At 33.3% G+C, this 21,951-nt stretch overlaps 1 protein-coding gene across 1 annotated transcript; it reads right to left on the bottom strand.

Annotated features, from left to right (window-relative positions):
- Window positions 1–8,062: 8,062 nt before the first annotated feature.
- LOC112274208 (putative clathrin assembly protein At4g25940) lies at window positions 8,063–14,260 on the bottom strand. Its single transcript, XM_090245560.1, has 15 exons — window positions 13,742–14,260; window positions 13,113–13,182; window positions 12,886–12,983; window positions 12,082–12,223; window positions 11,774–11,877; window positions 11,543–11,635; window positions 11,273–11,323; window positions 11,059–11,124; window positions 10,899–10,964; window positions 10,623–10,703; window positions 10,368–10,454; window positions 9,982–10,149; window positions 9,605–9,680; window positions 9,164–9,285; window positions 8,063–8,952 (listed from the first exon to the last, which is right to left on the bottom strand). Exons 1-15 carry the CDS (start codon window positions 13,829–13,831, stop codon window positions 8,524–8,526), a joined length of 1,743 nt encoding a protein of 580 aa, XP_090101686.1. The 5' UTR covers window positions 13,832–14,260; the 3' UTR covers window positions 8,063–8,523.
- Window positions 14,261–21,951: the final 7,691 nt, after the last annotated feature.

Below are 21,951 nucleotides of genomic sequence, written 5' to 3'. Positions count from 1 at the left end.
AGATGGATCACTACAAATGTGAGTAGATTATCGAGAACTCAATAGGATTACCATCAAGAATAGATATCTTTTATTTTTGATATCTGTACTTTTTGATCAATTAAATCAACCTAAGATCTATACAAAAATAGATCTATGAGGTGCATATAACTTCGTCTATATTAAAGAAGGAGATGAATGGAAGATTATATTTAGAATAAGGTATGGACACTTTGAATATAATGTTATACCTTTTGGACTAAAAAATCTACTAGCTACTTTTCAACATCTTATAAATGATGTTTTATGTGAATTTCTAGATGATTTTGTTGTTTGTTACTTAGATGACATTTTAATCTATTCTAAAAACATAAAAGAACATGAAGTTCATATTCGTTATATGTTGCAAAAACTTAGAGATGCGAGATTGTATGTTAAGTTGAAAAAGTATGTATTCTATACTACTTAAGTTTACTTCTTAGGATATATCATTTCCAACAAAGGACTTATAATGGATCCGAAGAAAGTTCAAACTATTATAGATTAAAAGATTCCAAGAACAATAAGAGATATGTAATGTTTTTTAGGCTTTATCAATTACTATCAGATCTTCATTAAAAAAATTTCTTAAGTTGCATCTCCTCTTACACATCTTACATGCAAAGATAAACTTAATTGGAGCAAAGAGGCTGAAATATCTTTTGAAGCTTTGAAGTCGACATTTTGTGCACCAATCTTGTATCGCAATGACTTTTTGAAGGTATTTTTTATGAAAATAGATACATCAATTTTTTTTATAAGTACTATTTTTTCACAAATAAGAAAAGATGACAAGCTCCACCCAGTAGCTTTCCATTTGAAGAAATTCTCAGCAATCGAGATTAACTATGGGATCCACAACAAAGAACTTCTTACAATTGTGGATTCTTTTCAAGAATGGCATCATTATCTAGAAGGGACTTCCAATTCAGTCACTATATATATAAATTACAAGAACCTCAAGTATTTCATGTCAGCACGTATTTTGAATTATCTTTAGACTTATTGGAATATGTCTTTGTCAAGATTTGAATTCTATATTACTTATCAGCTAAGAAAACAACAAGGTTTCTTCAATACCCTTTTTAAATGTTCTTATTTTGTTTCTAAAGAAAGAGATACAATTTTTGATTAATAAAGGATAATTTCATTGAAGCCAAAATAATTTCATCTTCAAGCAATGAAATCAACATTGACTATTGATTCAACTTTTTTCAAACAAATTCAATCAAGTATGTCCTCTGGTCCTCTTATTTATAATATCAAAAATATTTCTTTTAAGTCTTGTGATATTTTTAAGTTCAAGTTCAAAAACAACCTATTTTATTTCAAAGGATGCTTATATGTTCCAAAAAGAAAAATACGTCTATGTATTCTTCAAGCACATCACGACTTTCTAACAACATGACATTTTGGATACAACAAGACTTTAGAGCTAATATCTAGAAATTTTTGGTAGCCACAAATGTGGAAAGCTATAAAAGACTTTGTTCAATCATGTGATATTTGTTCAAGATCAAAAATTCCTCGTTATTGACCTTATAGATTCCTTCAGCCATTACGTATTCTAGAACAGCCATGGTCTTTTATTTTTGTGGATTTTATTACGGATTTTTTAGTCTCAGGTTCTTATAATTCTATATTTGTGATAGTAGATTGTTTTATCAAAATAGGATATTTTATACCATGTACAAAATCCATCATAGGTAAAGAAATTGCCAAGCTTTTTTTTGATAATATCTATTGATATCATGGATTACCAAAAGATATTATATCGGATAGAGAGATTCAATTTGTATCAAGTTTTTAGAGAATTCTTTTTAAGATTCTAAAGATGGACATAAAACTTTCTTCAACCTTTCATCCTCAAATTGATGAATAGATAAAGCACATAAATCAAGTTTTGAAGCAATACATAAGGTGTATCATCAATTATGAAGAAGACGATTAGAAAACCTTCTTGCCATTAGTAGAGTTTGCTTATAATAATATAATATATTCTTCTATGTAATAAATATTGTTTTTTGCTAATTATAGTTACCATCCATGACTTGATACTTTTGACTTTTTAAAAGTTGATAATCATGCAGTAAAAGATTTGGCAAATCGTTTATCTAAGCTACATGCAAAAATGAAGGTTCAATTAAAAGAAGCTCAAGAACAAAAGATCAACGTGAATGCTTATCAAAAAGAACAACCACAATTCAATGTAGATGACAAGGTATGGTTACTTCATTATAATATCAAGACTACTCGTCTTTGTGATAAATTGGACTACTACATGCTTAGACCTTTTTCTATTTGTCAACAAATCAATTCAATTGCTTATTGATTATATCTACTGGAGTCAATGAAGATCCATCTTATCTTTCATGTGTCTCTTTTTGAACCATACAAGATTGTGAACATACCAAGAAGAAGACAAGGCCTACTTCCTCCTATAGAAGTGGACAATAATGAAGAGTTTGAAGTAAAAGAAGTTCTAGGTTCAAGGCGGCACCAAAATAAATGAAAATATCTTATCTATTGGCAGAAATATGACATTAGTGAATAAACATAGGAGTAAGTAAAGAATCTTATAATTGCAAGAAAGATGGTGGAGGCTTTTCATCAATGACATCTATCAAAACAAGATCAAAGATAACAAATATTTGCTATAAATGAAATACAATGCAAGAAAGATTGTATTCTACCTTCTAGCTTTGTTTATAGTTTTTGTATAATTGTGGCATCAAAGAGATAGAGAACCAAGAATCAATGGACTCAACTCAAGAGCCATCATTTGCTAACTTATCGGATGAGAAATTATGATTATTATAGCCTTCAAGATGATATAATAGGGATGAAGACCTTCAAAAATGATATATTCTTCCTGGATTAAATAGCAAGATACATTGCATTTGATATCATGACTTAGGAAATGACTCTCAATATTTGGTAATTTTATCATAGGTAGGCATGACTCTTGATGGTGTTGCAAATATTTTGTTTGAAGGAAGTTACAAAGGTTTCAATAATGATCAAATTAGAAGGTGGTCTTTTTGCCTTAAAATAAAACATTATCAATGGCTGAGAAGACATATCATTTATCTTCAAATGGAACAAAGATTAGAGTATGTGAGAAATACAATTTGCTCTATTTTAGAATTTTTCAATATATGATCACCGCTTCTTGTAGAACTTGTTCCTAGAAGGGAAATAATGTCACGGATATATACCTAATATAATTATTACATAAGTAGATAGAATTAGATGAAAATAGATTAATTTCATAATGCCTTCTAGAAGAGCTTCTTAAAAGCTTCTTAGTTGTTGTTTTGACTTTACATATATTTGTAGTTGATTAATAGATTAAAAACTTAGTCAACAAACTATCCATGTGCTACATATATTGGTAGCTTGTAGAACAAGCTAACTATATAGCATTCATATAAAAAACTTGCCTTCTAAGTTAAGATATGTGTCATGCAAAGTCAACAAGTTTTTGGAGGTTCTATAGAACTTTGCCACATAGATCCTAAGTAGATAGTATATATAGAGGCAAGAGTAAAGCCTTCGTCATTCTTGTCAATTCCTTTCTTGCTTCTAGTTTAGATTCAAGAGTCTCTAGTTTTCTTATCTTTTGGCAATAGCCATTTGAGTTTCCTTTTAATATACATACTATTTTTTATTATTTTATTATTTTTCTTTTGTCACAAATTTTTTAAGTTTACGCATCTTCTTTCAATTCATATCCTTGACAAATTCCTCTCCAATTCTTTTTTTTATAAGATATATATAACATATTCTTTAAATACCAAATAAAGAAATAAAACAAGATTTCAAAAGTCACCAACATCTAATAAAGGTAGCTATAAATATATAAACTATTATCAATATAAAATCAACTTCAATAATAGTCTTTTCAAACTAACCACTTCAAAGTAGTAATTTAACCATATTTTGTGACTAACTAAAATCTAATAATGTGGCTCTTATCATATTATATAATAAATTATACATTAATTACTTATGTGTATTATTTTTACATAATAGACAAACCACAACAAGACAACACCTTTTTATGTGAAGGAACTATTATATTTAGAAATGCCACAATAATAAAAAGAAGTATTTGAATGCAATTTTGGATTGAGAGTTGTAGAAAGAAAGAATTAGAGATAGAGTTATAATAAAGCTTCCAAAACGCCTTCAATGCTATTAAAGATTTGATGATAGCTAGCCTTGCAAAAGTCAATAATTTGTATGCTTTAAGTTGTATGTTAGGATTGTCTAGGATTTCTTAAATGTAGTATGAAAGAATTTTAGGACTTTAGACAAAAATACATTCATATATTTGAAAAATGAAGACTTTGCATTTCAACAAAATTTGATTTTTTTAAAAAATATCTAATTATTTTTTATGGAAGTTATTGATAAGTGGCGACTTGAATCTAAAGATATTATAAATAATACAAAACCATTGAAAGTCGTGTTAAAAGATTAAATATCTAATATTCTCTTTAATATCATTCAATATCATTAAAAACTTAGTATACTTGACTTACTTTATATTGAATTATTTAATCTTGATATTGATTGAAAATTACAAAAGATCTTGTCAAGATCTAGTCTAAATATCAATAATAATCTTTATTTTTTAAAGCAAAGGTATTTATATTAGTTTAGAAATAAAAGACATCCAAATATTATATATATATATAATATCAAGTTTTTATTAAAATACAAGCTATAATAGAATCATACAACAATATTAAAAGACCAATTTATCTTTGAAAAACTAACATATAGGTATATTGTGAAAACACCAACCTTATGATTGTATAATTGATTTTCAAAAAGAAGCTAAACCACTATTTAGACTAATTTATAACTTGTCAAAAAATGAACTTGCTGCTTTGGAGAAATATATTAATAAAAATCTTGCAAACAACCTTTAAAAATTTCTTTATTTTCAAATACAAAAGTAAGAAGTTTGATTTAACTATCAAGAATTTATATTTGTTAATAACACATCAAATGTTTTGAAGGAATAATATTAGTATAAGCCATATATAAACTTACAAGTCTAATAAATAAATTTGCCTATTATAAAAAAATTATATATATATGAGAAGGTAATAAAAATTATTTACTTTACTTATAAGTTATTAAAAGAATTATAACATATTACAATAGATGCAATTTAATCATAAATCTTGTCAATGACAATATCAATGATAATATAATGCTACCAAATATTATGATTTTTAATATAGGATATCCAAATCTATGCATTTGAACTAATTTTTTTTATTTATATCCACTCAACCATTGATTAAAGATATAGTTTGTATTAATACAATAAGATTTTATATATAAGTTAAATAAAAATATATCCAATCATCACTACAAAAACTATTTCTTTATAATATCATTCAAAAATATGTTCTATCATCAAGTCAAGTTGCTATAAGCAACACCATCTACATATAAGATGGACTATAGCAAAAATCACCAAAAATAAAAGTCATATTATAATACAAGAAATTTATCTATTTATGTTATAAATTACATTAAAAGACAAATAAAATATGTTTTGCAAACTAGATCATATAATGATTTAAATTTAATAAGATTCCAACTACAACTTGTTTTTCTTGTTTTGTTACTTTATCATGCCTCTCTTATAATAGATCAACAAGAGCTAGATCAATATCATCCAAATTCTCATTCTTATAATTATTTGATAGTTCATTTTTAGAAGAATAAATAATCTTTTCAATAATTACATCATTGATTTCTTTATCAATATTAAAAATAAGTGTAGATGTACTAATCAACTCCAAAACAAAAAAAACATAAAGAATATTTATAAATTCAAATGAACTTGAACAAAAGAAGCTTCTTGCTCTTTACAAGTTTTGAGTTTTTGATTTGAGTGTTGTTCTTTTATATGAAGTCTAATATTATCATATCAAGATACAAGGTTCTACACTAAAGGGAGGTTAGTCCACTTTTTCTTGTCTCCAATCTTTTCCTTACAACCAAAATCAATATAAAAATATCAAAGACCACAAACTTAAGAGGTTTGAACATACTTTGATACAACCTTGACTCATTGTTTTAATTCATTATTTTTCACATAACTAAGACTATATTGTTTTTTTTCTATATTTTATGAATCTAAGTGAATGACCAATTTATTCATTTATCCACCTCCTAGGAACAAAGGCACACAATAAACTATATATCTTCCTGAATAGTCAAGTAATCTATGGAATCTAAAAGCATACATAAATACAAAAGCTTCAATTTAATTATTCTAAATATTCTAGAGATTGAAAATCCCAAACACCTAAATTGAAGAGACACAATTCCAACATATTATTAAAAAAAATTATGCTAAAAAGAAACTAAAAATAATACTATTGGAAATTTAACAAATATAATTTGATAATAAGACTTCAAAGATTCAAACTTACTTTCAATAATCAAAACTAACAAACATCACAAAATAAATTATTAAGCAATCTAAAGAGTAATAAAATCATATAGTTTGGCAAAATATCCATGATCCATAATCAATCTCTTAACATGTTCATTAGCAAAAACTAAAAATACTATCTAACAATATTTAGTTTCCTAATTGAACAAGAATCAGTAAATGCCCATGTAGAATTGTATGCAATAAGTCCTTGTATCCCCCTCGATAGAGTAAGTATAGCTGATTATCTTCACAATGGTGTCGTTATGCAGCCACAGAGAGATGAAAGAAGAGTTAAACAAGAAGATTTACAAACTCCACAACATAATACATTGGGATTATGGGATGATTATGAAGGCTTTTGGGGTAGAAAAGTCAAGAGTTTAGGAGATGGTGATGAGAGAGGATTCATGGGGGTTATATTGAGGATGCTTCTTGCAAAGATCGTCCGTAGAAAATTACAAGGATTGTGAAAAGGAGAGTAGATGAGGTGACAAATAAGTATCATATGTTTTCTTTGCAAGAGATTGCAAGAGGAGCAGATGTTGGGCTCTCTTTCTCAAGCATTTGCAAGATTATTTCTACTAATGCCTTCCACTTAAAGGTGCCATGGTTGAAATCCTACTAGGAGTTAAGATAGAAAGAAAAACATCAAGAATTTTCTCATAAACATTGTGGGTGGAATTTGTTATAAAGGACAAGGGTTTGTTTCATTGACGAGGCCATTATAATCTATTATTCATATCTTACAGGGAAGGTTCATATGCATCAAGGTAAAGAACTACACAAGAAGAATTTGAAACCTAGTTTCAAGTTGAGGAGGATAAATATTTTTAGCATGCATTAAAAAAAGAGATTGTTCTAAGTTAGCATTAGTGAGAAAGAGGACAAAGGAGCCTGGTACTCCTTGTGATAGACTTGGTCTCAATGCTGTGCAATTTGCTCAAGAATTGCACAAACCTCACATTGTTCCTTTCGTTTGCACTCTAAGCAATAAGCCAAGTCATATCTGTATAGTTGCGGATGGAGCAAGATTGCAACAAGTGCCTGAGAATGCAAGAATCCAAAGAAAATGTGACTATGCACAACTACCTTAGCCACCCAATTCTCCAAACCTCAACCCAATTGAGATCTAAGATGATTCTGAAATAACACCTTAGAAAGCATTCCTTGCAGAGAGAGAAAAGACCTCATGATGCCCAACACCAACAATTGTTTGAAGCAGGCACAGAAAGAGTGGAACCTCATTGATCAGAGCACTGTAGATAAATAGATAGATGAGTTGGCTAGAAAATTGCAGGCAATTCTTAATGCAACTGGAGGTCACAATGGGTTGGGTTGTGAGCCTCACCAAAACAGACTTGTTTTTCATCAGCAGAGGTACAAAGACTTACTGCAAACGACTGTACGCCACACCTCATCAGTTTCTCATAAATCCTAACGCCAGCCGTTCCAACAAGGCCTGTAATGTCCTCTTCTCAATAGCGTCGACAGTGCTATTAAACTGTCCCAGATTTAGTACGTGCCGGCGAAGGATTTCCAGACGTCACACAAAGTCGCGACAAACAACCCAACGCATTATCGAAAGACACTTTCTTGGGATTTCATTGACTTATAATACAAGTCTCCCATATATCTGTACTTAAACCAGTAACAGATGGAATTAAATGATCCGACAATGGACTAAAATCAACTGTCACGGACCCAGGAAGGCGCCACGATTGGCAACGCTCAAAAGCCAACTCTATCCCTGGCCTTGCAATCAACCTAATCTCTCTCCCTCTCCCTCTCCAAATACTGCGCGCGTGAAAATGTAAACTCCTACCAGAAACTACTCACCTACAGAACATCCCTCTGCCTCACCAACATGGCTCATCTAACGAATCACATAAATGCAGCAATCCATCGCTAACTGCTTCGCCAACCGCACACGTGCACATCACCGCACGCACCGCCACACTCCAAAACCAATCGCTTTAGGAGGTGCCACCTTCCGTGCACCCCTGCAACTCGACCTCCCGTACTTGATACACAGTACTTCACAGCAACCCAGGGTTCCCGAACGGATTGCTATATGCAGGAGGGGGTGCGGGCAGCGCTAGTTGCCCGGGTATCGGTGCAGGCTGAGGAGCCCCGTACGGGTATTGTCCAGGCACGCCTCCTCCGTATGGATTCCCAAAAGGATTCGGGGTGCCTGCCGCCATCCCCATCCCCATCGCTTGCTGCTGCATCATCAGAGCCTGCTGTTGCTGCATCATCTGCATTTGCACGTTCGTCGTGGGTGCATACTGTCCGGAAGCCATGAACGGGTCCATGTGCTGCGGAGGCATTCCTGGGGCCTGGAACGGGTTCGGGGCCGCGCTGTTCATTCCCATGTTGTAACTATTTGGAACGGCTCCATTCGGCCCGCGCTTTTGCAGCGCGTCATCGTACAAGCTGTCCAGCGTCAACTTATCAAACCCGCCAGCCTGTTCACACATTCTCAACGTGTCAGCCGTACCGTCGCGATTGTCACTGCAACCCACATACCCACCAAAAGCAATGCCCTGGGAAACCCCTCCCACACCGCACCACAACCACTCGCATGCACTCACTTCCACATCGTGAACACGACCCAGCTTCTCCTTGCACTATCCACACCACCATTCCCCATTCTATCCGCGACCCTTCACCACTCACCAGTTTGCTATGGTTCGCCGCAGCAGTCGCAGTGTCTGTGGGGTTTGTCACCAGCGCAAGTTCCCAACCAGCAGGGTCATTCACATCGAAAGTTGGTCCAGCATTTCCATTCGCACTTTGACCTGTACGCACGACCATCAAACAACACACCATCAAATTACTTGCCACGCTGCAAATCCAGAATGTCAACATGCGTCACACGCAAACCACTGCTTGCATCATACACCCACGCAAAGACCTGCCGGAACCAAAACTCGACTACCAACCGCTCTGGATCACGCACAACACATCCAACAAAATCCAATCACCGAAAACGAAATCCAAAAAAAACACTCCATTCCTCAAACCACTACCACATCCCACGTCCCCCTCCCTCACTGTAACTTCAACACAACCCTCTTCTCGTAACCTTCGCCCAGACTCAACTGAAACAACACTCACCCTCTGGGATAATTGCTAGAGCCAGAGCATTCGCATTCTCCAGAGCTGAAGCGTCCGGTAAGTCCTCGTCCAATCCCTGCGGGTCACACACAAACACGTAAATCTCATCGCCAATCAAAATCCCACAACCTACTCTTCACACGACTGGAGCACGCAACTGCGTCACACATATCTCTCGTTTCTCAACTCCCTCAAAAACCTCCACACTCACTTCAGTATCAAATCCTTCCAAACACCTCACTACCGACGTTCCACAATGTCTCGCTCCCCGCTGCAACCAAAACACGCTCATCCAACCCTCTCATAACGCCACAAACTTCTACCGTTCCCAACAACTCTACGCAAAAACCAACACAAACCACGACCATCCAACTCACCAAAAGGTCTCCCACTGGTTCCACCACGGCAGGCTCCGCTTGTGCCGGTGGCGCTTCTTCGGGAACAGGAACCGGGGCCTCCGGTGAAGCATCTTCGTACTCCTCCTCCTTGTAGCTGGGAGGCGCTTCTTCCTCTGGTGCACGTGGTGGACTTCTGTCTCCGTATTCCTGTTTAAGACGCCATGACACTGTTACTCCATGCACGGCACGTCACGTCATGCTTCGTAGGATGACCCACCCACACCCACTACCGCACACAATCACTCCAACTAACCTACCATCCAACTGCACTACCACTACCACCTCGACCCAACGGTCTCTAAAATCGTCACCAAAACAGACCAAAACCACCTACAACCAATCATGCTGCAGGCAGCGGTGCGCACCGGTTCGTTCTTCAGCATCAACGTTGCTCCTGCACGAGGAGCTTCTTTCACGTAATCCTCCATCGTCGTCAGGAAAGATTGAGGAGGCTGCATCACCATGCCACACCAACCTCGTCACTTGGGTTCATTACTCACTCGTAACTTCACAAATCGGACAACAAACGACTCAATCACCTCATACCTTCTTCGCCAACAGCACCACTACAAACCCATCCATCACTACACCCACCCTACACACCACTGTGTGCAACATACCTGCTCAAGGGTGGGGAACTGGAAACTGCGGGCAAGGTCCAATCCCTTACAAACCTCGTAGAACTCTGACAGTCTTTCAGCCTGCAACACAACCCACGGTAGCTCGCACTCGTCATTCTTCGTATTTTCTCCAGGAGACACCGCTCTGCGTTGCACGGCTATTTGCATCTCGCTTCACGACTTCAAGCGCTCCAAACGCGCCACACATCACCACATCCATCAGGCACAACACTCCACATCACTCACTCGCAATCAACAAATTATACCCAAACCCACCTGTTGCCCAGCTCTCTTGTAAATCTCCAGCGCCTTCACCGCATCATGTCGCTGCATTTCGAAAAACTGCATGCCCACGCACACGTGTCACAATCATTTCCGCTTCCACCCTCGCTCGCTTTCCAACATCCGCTTAAACAGCGCATCTGCCACCACTCACCTTGTCCACCAGATTGATGATTCCGTCGTTGATTGCACGATACAGCTTGAAGCTCTCCTTCAACACCTGACCACACACCCCACTCGCTCCATCAGTTTTAACCCTCACTGTATAACCACGTCTCCAAAACATATCACCAAAAAACACCGTGTTCAACTACAAATCACTCCACACTCGGCCGCACAAAAACCGTAAAACCACATCAGATGCTCACCAGACCCAGAGCTGCCTGGATCACGTAGTTGCTAATCGCAGCTCCTTCAGGCTGCACAAGTACCAACACACCAGCATGAAACTACAACCCCACAGATAGTACATCCTTCCACCAATCCTAGCATCAATCACGACCAAGATCATTGCACTCCACGGTCCGACATTCGAACCACCCCCAAACTTCCGTCCAAATCCACAACCCTCCAGCAACCAAAATGCCCTCAAACTCTCCAATCATCAAGCCACGCAGCAACTGCACAACTCGTCTTACCTGACAACCCATCAGCCTGAATAGCAGCTGTTGAAGAGCAGGTAAATGCTCCAATAACTCCACCGTGTCCAACTCCCTCGTCCTACTATGCCCCTGCCAACACAAAACACCCTTACTCAATGCAACACACGACATAGCGCAAACAGAAACACCGCCAATCCCAAACAACCCGGCGCATCACAAACCTGTCCCTCTCCTCTCCACATACGTCTGTCAGCACGAGGCACTTACTGTTGGACGCTCGGACTCGACATCGTACTTCAGAACGCGAAAGCATTCCAGACGCTCCTCCAGAAACAGTGCATACGTGCGTACCCAGGCGGAGTAGTCCCAAGCTGCACGTTATCATATACAACAAACCCGGAACGTTACACAGGGGACGCCACCGAACACCTCTCATTTCGGCCTATCCCACCAGATACCACACGCACTTCACGACTTCCACGTCTCACCGACAAGGGAAACATACCAGCACAAACCATTCTATCTATCTGAAAGGGCAGACGTTCATTCCACGAAGGCCAGAGCAGGTGCAGTACCTTGCGGACTCGAGTCGTCTTTGAAGTTCGAAAGATTCAGGATGTGACCCCTGTTACGACCGTAATTGATCAGCTCTTCACGGAACGTTGGATCCCCTTCTCTCAACGTCCTGTGGATAACCATCATAGATTTCAGTGCGACCTGTCACACACCAGAGAAGACTCCTCAATATTTCCTGAATCCAGTTGGAAGTTTAAGATATGTGTGTTGTCGAATAGGTCTTGAACTAGCCAATTTAGTGGTTTCTGAACTCTTTGATGGAACATAGTCGCGTCAGAGTGGTAGATGATTGCATTGTAACGTTAATGTCAATAGAGTCGAGGAGGAATTTGGAACTTTTAGTAGTGCACTTTTAACGCAGATAGACTTTAACTTTTTGGACCGTAAGTTTTCGGTGCTTTTCAGTGTGTTTAATGGAGTTTGTAAGGCACGTGAAAATCCGGCAGAAAGCTTGTGGGGTCAATGGAAGGAAACTGATGGAAATAAGAAGGGAGGGAAAGGGTCATAGAAAGACATAAGGTGGAAGGAGAAGAAGCAGAAGCAGAAGCAAAACATAAGAAATGTGTTAGAAGAAGACGAAATAGAAGAAGGGGAAGGAAGAAGGAAAAGAATTGAGAAAACCAGCCTGGTATATGTTAGAAAAAACCGGGTATGTAGGGGTCTCCCAGAGTTTCAAGGTCAATGGACTTTCTCAACAAGTGTTCAGGGGAAAAGCCCAGCATCTTGAATTTCAGCAATGTAGACGTTGTCAATAATAAAGAGCTTGGAATGCTTGAATTTTATCTGGTAGGATAAAACTTTACCGTCCAATTGTGAGTCTTGGCAATTCGTCTCGCAAGGGCGTGAATGCAGTATGCTACATCTGCTCGAGGCCTTGATGAAGAAGTAGCCAAGAAGATCACTGCTCGTCACACACAAAAACCACATCACAATATCAGCTTGCTGCGAATTGAAGGAAAGTTTCACACAACTACTGCTTTACACCATTCACTTGCATACCGTACAGACACTAATGTGTGAGGAGACTCACTTCGAACATGTTTCTCTTTCGGAGGGCACTCCACATGATTCGTTGCCTTTACCACTGCAATGTCAAGTTCCTGCAAATCCCGAGCAAGTCAGGGGATCGAACCAAATCACACCAAAGCTACAGATTCTCAAGAGCTCGGCGAAAGTTATGATTAACAAAATGTTACAATCCCGCAGCTACATTCGAGCTTAGAAGCCATCGTAAAGTTTACTATGCCGTAAAAAAGTATTCCCAATCTCAAGTCGGTACAGTGAACCTACTCCACAACATAATATGCCATTTAGACCATAAAAAATGTGGTATCTACCAACCCATCCGTGTCTCGAGGCAATGGAGCGCCAATGGGTCATCGCAAGGAGATGGTGCGCATGCAATGTTCCAAAATCATAGCTCAATCCCTAGCAAACACTTCCGCACAAATCTGATTTCCATGTTGGAATGTAACATGGTCCGATGCAGTGACCTCAGAAGCGACGCACTAATCGCCGAACTATCAACTAATATTCCGAATCTCACCAGACGCGACCCCAGACCTAACAAACATCTCTTAAACCACAACCCGCACAACCGCCTTTCGCAATCCACGCGTACTGTGCCGAAAGTCCAAAAAATCACAACGCACCACCTACCTTGTACGTGCTGTTGACCTTGGCAAGGCCAACTTTGGTGGAATCCTTGATCGCGCCCAGAGCCTTCCGGATGCTCTGCTGCGATGCCATCCCCAATCGCCTTCTTCCGTCGGCCCCCAATCCGAAACCACCTCGAACCAAGCCTCACAGCCGCGGCGCTCCCACGCTACGAATCTACGATCTCAACTTGCACCACCATAACTCTGCTAAGATCTGCCACTTTATTTCTGCAAACTCCCCAAACTCTACCTCGTCTTCCGCTCCTCCTCCAACCCGATCCCTTCTGCACCATGCAATCCTACTGCGCCTGTGTCAGTTCCCCCCTCAACGGCCCAGATCCCGCCGCATATAGCCCCCCAGCGATCGCTCCCCTGAACTAGCAGTCGAAAACTCTCGGTCTGCGAGCTCTATGGCTATGGCGGTCCGAGCTCCAGAAGCTCCGCGACGAAGGCGAGCTTGGAAAACAACAGACCGAGAATCTGACCATGTTCCACTATCAAAACAATAGTGCTCCCTGAAAAGGAAGCTGTGTTCTCCTCCGTTGGGGTTCGATCCCCAAACCGCTCCAGCTGGCTTCCCCTTTTCTGGGCTAATACCGGACCGGGTTTCGCCACAAGGCCCGGCCAGTGGCGGGGGCATCTGGGCTGCCCGCCTGTCACGGGAATGTTCGTAAGGCTTACATGTGGCTAGGTGGTCAGAAGCTGAGAAGTGTCTGCCTGGAGAGAAGTGATGTTGGATCTCGCTACCAGAATGAGTGGCGTTCTTCCTTCTGCGAAAAGCCCGCATCTAGAAACTCTCTTAATTAGCTGATGTGGACCCTTCCATGGTGTAAGGCCCCCTCGCCCCCTGAATGAATGAATAGATGAATGAATGAATAAGTGACTGGGTGAATTAGTGAATTCTCCCCCATCGTAATGCCCGGTGGTCTCATTTCCTTGCCTGTTTGGACCCAGTGCTCTTAAGGCCCTTCTTCTTGGATCTTCCTTCCGCCCACTTCGATTTACACACGAAGTTCATTAATGCAAAATAATAAAATACGGTTCTCATACGTAAACCCTTTTTTATGAATGTTGTATGCACTACTGTACATATTTGTCTTTAAACACTTGTAAGCTGTAATTTTTTTTCATTCCACAATCAAAGAGTGTAAGAAATCAGAATGACTTTTATGTAATATTGCTTGTATTGCTTATGTAATATTGTTTGGTTAGGCTTCTTGATGGTAAGTCCTGCAAATGGCTTTACAGTTTTTATACATATATTGTATTTTTAAAATAATAATGATAATAATAATGTAGTTATAATTGTTAAGAATGATCATTTGTAATAATCACCGTATTATAATATTATTAAAATTATAAGAATTATAACAAAGTATATTAAAGAAATAACCTTTGATAAAAATTTACCAGATCATCCTACTGACAGTAACTTTTTGCATTTGTTAGTTGAGTTATCTTCCCTTGTCTACGACAAAAAAAAGGTTTCTAATTGCAGAAGAATACAGGATGTAATAATTATACAATGTAATTTATTATACACGATATAAAGGTAGTAATTACATAAATACTATATTTCTTGTAACACTTGTGAAATTAGGGTTTAAGGATATAAAGGTGGATTTGGGGGAATTTTAATTCAAATTATATATTAAACATTTTATGCATGTGTGTTTAAGAATTCAATGATAGAAAAACAACCCTCAGATTTTAATGATTTTTTCTATTACATCAGATCTCTTACTCTGTTTGTTTCCTATTTATGAAAAAAGTCTGCTATAAATCATCAGAAAATACATAGCTAACCAAAGTGCAACCTTTGTATGTATTCCTAAATTATTATTATTATTATTATTATTTTAATATTGATTCCTCCATCTTCAGTTTCATCAAATGTATCACATCGTAAAGTCAGTCAATCAAATAGAAAAAAATTAGATTACATGACATTTTGTACAAATTTTTCATGTAATGTTAAGCCCACTTTCTATCCATGTATGTATAAATGTATGAGTGCACATACCTACATATCCCTCTCAATAGGACAAGTGACCACAAACTTTAAAACTGACAAGCATGACTTGGTTCAATATACAATGTATTGCAATAAAACAAAAGAACTACTAATTAGACATCTTTTCTTTTTTATTGCATAGACACCATTTTTGTGCCAAAAAATATTTAATTTTATTTTTAATTATGATTCTTAAATCAATATTCTTGTCATGTTTATTATTTTAATATCAAATTTTAATATATCCTTATCTATATGTATTACATGTATTATTTTTCTAATTTAATACATGTTGTTGTGTTATAACACAACTATATGGTGAAAAACAAAATATGTGATCTATTATAAAAGAGCCTATTTAAAAAACATAGTAGCAAAATATAGATCAAAGATAGGAACGTAATAACTTTGCAAGAGCTTTACAAAGTCAAGGTTGTTTTTGGTGAATCTGGTTTTATATAATTAAATAAAAATTTATATTTTAAAGAATTTTTTGAATTTGGTAGTAGATCTATAAGTGAAAATTTGTGGATTTTTTTTTATATTTTTTTTTCTTACATATTATAAATTTGAATAAATTTGAATGTAATAAAATTATTAATGTGAAGGTTATTGAAGTTCAAGTAGGTTAAGATCTTAGAAATGAGGTTTATAGTATGAGTGAGGGTTTTTAAAATTTTAATAATCTGTTAATTGGATTGAAATGAAATTTATATAAGTAGATAGCAAACTTGATTTTTAATACATATATTAATTTAGAGAGGTATTTAATGGTAGAATTAAGAGATTTTGGCTTAGAAAGATTAGTATCAAGATTGAAGAAAGAGATTAGCCAACACTCAAATGGATTTTAGGATTTATCTTCTATTTAATAAGTTTGAAGTTCTTAAAAATATTTGTACTTTTTATTAGCTTAGTTATTGAAAGATGTGAAAAATTTTAATTAAAATCAATAATTTGATTATTAATTCTGGAGATTTCAATTTTCATAAGATTTGTTAAGAATTAGAATTTGATTAGGATTTGTCTAGGATTTTATTAGAATTTATCCAAGATTTTATTAGAGCTTTTATAGGATTTTATTTCAATTCAATTAGGATTTATTTAGGATTTTATTATATTTATTTTATAATTTATTTATAAATTTAATTAGACTTGATCAATATTTGATTATATTTATTAAGTTCTAATTGTAATTTATATATGATTCTATTAGAATTGTTAGGACTTGTTGTTGTAATTTTCTTTTATCTTCTACAACCAAGTGCTTGATGCATTTTCAAGTATGACTTCACATAATACAACAATGTTGTACACTTAACAATTCTATTGCAATGCAATCAATATTAAGACCATGAATTTCAATGTTGTCCATGATTTAAAGGCACATCAGAAATAGTAGCCTAATACACTTGTAACACTATTGTACCACCAAAAAATATGAAAAAGATACCAACATACTACTACAAATTATTGCTGCAATGTTACCACCTTAAAATCGCAATTGAGCCTTTCAAAAATACATAGAGACAAGAAAAAACTAATAATGATAAACTTACTTCTACAATTTTTAGAGTTCTATGCCAAATATATATAACAAAAAGAGAGAGGGTAGCGACAAACTATTGCAATTTAAACTTCAAGCAAAAATTCCATTTCAATTAGAGCAAGAATGCATTTACGAAAATAAACATAAAAAAGAGAGATACAGGGATCTGGGCAACTAGATTCTTATCAACAAAGAGACTACTACCAATTCTGAATAGCCTCTTGTCCTTCTCATTATTTTTTATTTTTTTTTATTTATTTATTTTTTCTTTTTCTTTTCTAATTCTTTATTATTATTATTTTTTTAGCTTATTTTTCTTTATTTTCTATTTTTATATTTTTTAAAGAACTAATTTAGATCAAAGATCCTTCTTAGCTTCTATTCTAATTAAAAAATTTACAATAATAAAACTACTATTAAATATCATAACTTATATTAATTAGTTAATTAAAATATATATTTGTTTTAGATTTTTTTTTTCAAAAATTCTACCTAAATCCCTTCTAATGATTTTCATTCTATTATTTTATTTTTTAGCTCAAAAATCCTAAACTAACTCACTAAAATAGTGACTTTAAGCACCATAAGTACATTTTTTGTACTAAAATATACCAATGAGTTAATTTTGTAACTCACATTCTTCTTTTGCCTCATACATGAAAGCTTTTGCATCTATCAATAAGGATTTGGATGTATTAGATTTATATACTTCTATTTGATTAGCAAAATTTTAGATTAAATTTTAAGAAAAGTTAAGGTTACAAAAAATCTAATCTATTTGAGGATTTTATTTTTCAAACCATAATATTCTTAAAATAATAAAGTTGGAAGTTGATCTTATTATATTAAATATTTTTATACTATTATGATCTTTAATTGCTACATCTAAAGGAAGAATCTCATGGATAAAATCTCCAAATAACAATGAACGATCATCTATGACTTCTACATGTACAAGTTTAGTATTCTTGACTAAAGTTATTTTTTATTTTTTTAAAAAGTCTTTGTCTATAAAACAAGCTAAGGCTCTTGAATCTAATAATGTAAAGAATTTATGATTTTTAGATCCTAAACACACATCTATTGTAAAATTAGGTGAGGGGTCTAAAAAGAGAATAGGACCTTTACTAGGTCATGCATATGATTTCAACTGCATAGTTCCTATTGTAATTAGACAAACTCATTTTTAAATACATTATTTTTTTTGGCAATTGTGCTCCTCATTTTGTAATTGTGTTACTTATTTGTATAATGTTGAGCAGTGTACTTAACTTTTTTATAATATAAGTATAAATCTCTTTGATAACATTGAGTCTTTTCTTGCTATGTGAGGAATTTAAAATGTATTGTATCAATTTGCATTGGTTTTAGCCTTGATGAATAAGTTTATAAAAACTTAGGAATTTCTGGTATTACTTGAATTATTCCTTTTTAGCCAAATATTTGTTGTTGATATCTTTTAAAAGTCAATTTTTTCTTTTAATGGCATGAGCAAAAAAATATTTTGAAAAATTTGCTTTTAGCATTATTAATAACAAGTCTTTGATGTTATCCTTCAAATAATATCAAAGTTGATTGATAAGGACTTTATCATTTTAATCCATGATGTAAGTAAGATTTTAGAATTTGGTAGCATATATGATGGTTGATTGTGATTATTGTTGTAAAGATAAGAGCTTGATCTCTACTATTATTTTTCAATCACTTTTTCCAAATGTGATTGTAAACACTTTTAGGAATGAATTCAAATTATAAAAGAATTGTGAATTCTTTTTCATCAAAGGTGCAAACAAAAAGAGAGCACTTCTAAATAGAAGTGTACCTATAAACCCAAAAATACAACAATAGAAGTGTAATAATTCATTTACTTCAAAAAAGAAGATAAAAAAAATGAGTTAGAATTCTTGTCAAATTATTAATGATATAAATCAAAATAATAAAAATTTTAAAATAATACTATCTAATTTTTAAAAAATAATTATTTATTTTAAAAATAATCTAGTATTAAGATTAGAATGGATATTGCTAAAAATAAAAAGAGTATGTATTCTTAAAACTAGACTAATAAAAAGAAAGGTTTGACAAGAATGACGAAGGCTTTATTTTTGCATTCATTTATACTATCTAACTAGAAATTACATGGTAATATTCTATAAGACCTCTAATACATGTTCAAATTGTAAGACACATGTCTTAATTTGCAAGGTAATTTTTTTATATGTGTGCCACGTAGTTAATTTCTTCCACAAGCTACTAACATATATAACATGTGGCTAACTTATTGACTAAGTTTCTAACCTATAAACATGTCCAAAGTCAAAATCACATCTATGAAGCTACTAAAAAGCTCTTTAGAAGATATTATAAATTTAATATACTTTCATCTTCTTCCACCTAATCATTTAGGTAATTATTAGAATAAATATGTATGTTCATGATAATTGATCATTGTGGAATATTTTAGTAAGTCAATTGAATTTGTAGCTTTGTCACAAAACTTCTCTAAGTTCATAGTTATGGTTTTTCTTGATTATATGTTTGTACATTTTAAAGCACATATTATAGACTTAATATATCAAAAAAAGAATTTCTTTAGAGCTTTTGAGGCTTCTTTTATTAAAACTTTAATTGCACCACTTTTATAAATTATGTTAAGATAGATGGCTTACTTGAAGGGATTGTTCAAATTATCAAGGATAATTTAGAAAACTGTAGATTGTTTCATAGCAACTATTATGATTGAAATTTAATATTTTCATAGATTACAATAGATTATTATTTTATTAGGCATGCATTATTTATATTTTATAATAATTATTATTTATTATATAAATAAAATTCAATTCTATGAAGTTTAATATATAACAAATTGATTCTAATTACAGACTTAAATACTTGTAATATTTAGATTCAATGTCTATATAATCAAGTACAATTTTTAAAGAAGACCATATCCATTACTATAGAGGATTTATCTAATACTCAATATTGTGATATTTTACTATAGGTTTGCATCAAGTATAAAGCTTATTGATCTCAATTGTAACGATTCTCTAAAAAATATTATGTATTTTTGCAAAATATAGAAGCTACAATACTTAATATCAAGGAAAGGTGCATAATTATTTATATAAAGATATATTGTCTAATGGCATTTTGTTGCTTAAAATTAACAATGGACATAAGTGTCATAAACATCCAAAGAATTGTATTCCTTGTTTTTTTTTTTATTTTTTATGATTCTATATATCTTAAATTAATAATTATACTAAATGGCCTCTTTTATTTTATATGTGATAAGAAAAAAATGATTTCTACCATAATATTATATGATCAGTACCAATGTGGGTGATATATGATATACTTGATATAAACTCTTTTGATTCTTCCTTCAAAAGATTAGATTTGTCTTTGTTGTAGAAAATCTTTAGATATGTCTTATCTATTAATAAAAAATAAATATTATTTTTTTATATTTGTCATATATTTTGGTGGTTTAGTTGCAACGATATTGATTTGGTTGTATACAAATTTATAGAATATCATTATGGCATTTATCTCCAATGACAAGTATATTATTATCTTAGCTTATTAATGGAGATTCTAATCAATAAGAAGAAGCACTTGAAAGTATGTTAATTATACATACTTATTTGATTTTAATTACATACTTAATTATGACTTATAGCATTTAATTTCTTATATCTAATAATCTTTATTTACACAAAAATTGTCATGTAATGTGGCCTTGGATACCAAATCACTTCAAATGGATGTAATCTACTTTAATTTAGTAGGTTTTCATCTATTTAATGTTTTTATAATAATTAACCTTATAGTATCAATTAGGGTATGAGGATTTATGTAAAGAAACTTCTTTAATTTGATATTCTTGTTAAAACAAGATTTATAAGTATTTTTAAGAAAAAAAACTCATAATTGTAAGATTTTGCTTAACCATGATAATTTAGCCATTGAATAAAGTTTTGGATTTTTTCTAGAAACTTGCATTCTTGGATTTTTTTTGTAGTATGAAACATAGCATGACTAAGTTGTATTTAATTTTTTCATCTTTCCTTACAAACAAGTTCATTGTCTATTCTTATTTGGTTTTGATTGCATACTTGATGAAGATTTTTGGTACTTGATCTATTTTGTATGTTGATATTTATTTATACTCTAATATTGTCTTTGCTTTATTTTGTCATTGTAAATTTTTTCAAACTCATTTTTTGAATTAAAATACATAAAATATTTATATTTTTTATTATTATTACTTAATAATTATAATATATGCATATATATTATAATTTTAAAATTTCAATTTATATTAAAATTTTGAAATTTCAATTTATATTAAAATTTTGAAATTTCAATTTATATTAAAATTTTGAAATTTCAATTTATATTAAAATTTTGAAATTTCAATTTATATTAAAATTTGTGATTTTTGAATATATATATATATATATTTATTCATATGTACAAAAATATGAATTGAGTTGAAATATTCATTATATATCATTTTAATATGAATTTTTATGTTTGGATTTACTTATTTTTTAAAAAATAACTATTTTAAAAGTCTTTGAAATTTATATTCATAAGAAATGCATATGTTCATGAAGAATTTGAAAGATATCAAAAT

This window comes from Physcomitrium patens, chromosome 21, assembly GCF_059467195.1.
Source record: "Physcomitrium patens ecotype Gransden chromosome 21, ASM5946719v1, whole genome shotgun sequence".
Classification (NCBI taxonomy): domain Eukaryota; kingdom Viridiplantae; phylum Streptophyta; class Bryopsida; order Funariales; family Funariaceae; genus Physcomitrium; species Physcomitrium patens.
This window is presented reverse-complemented; position numbering and strand designations above follow the sequence as displayed.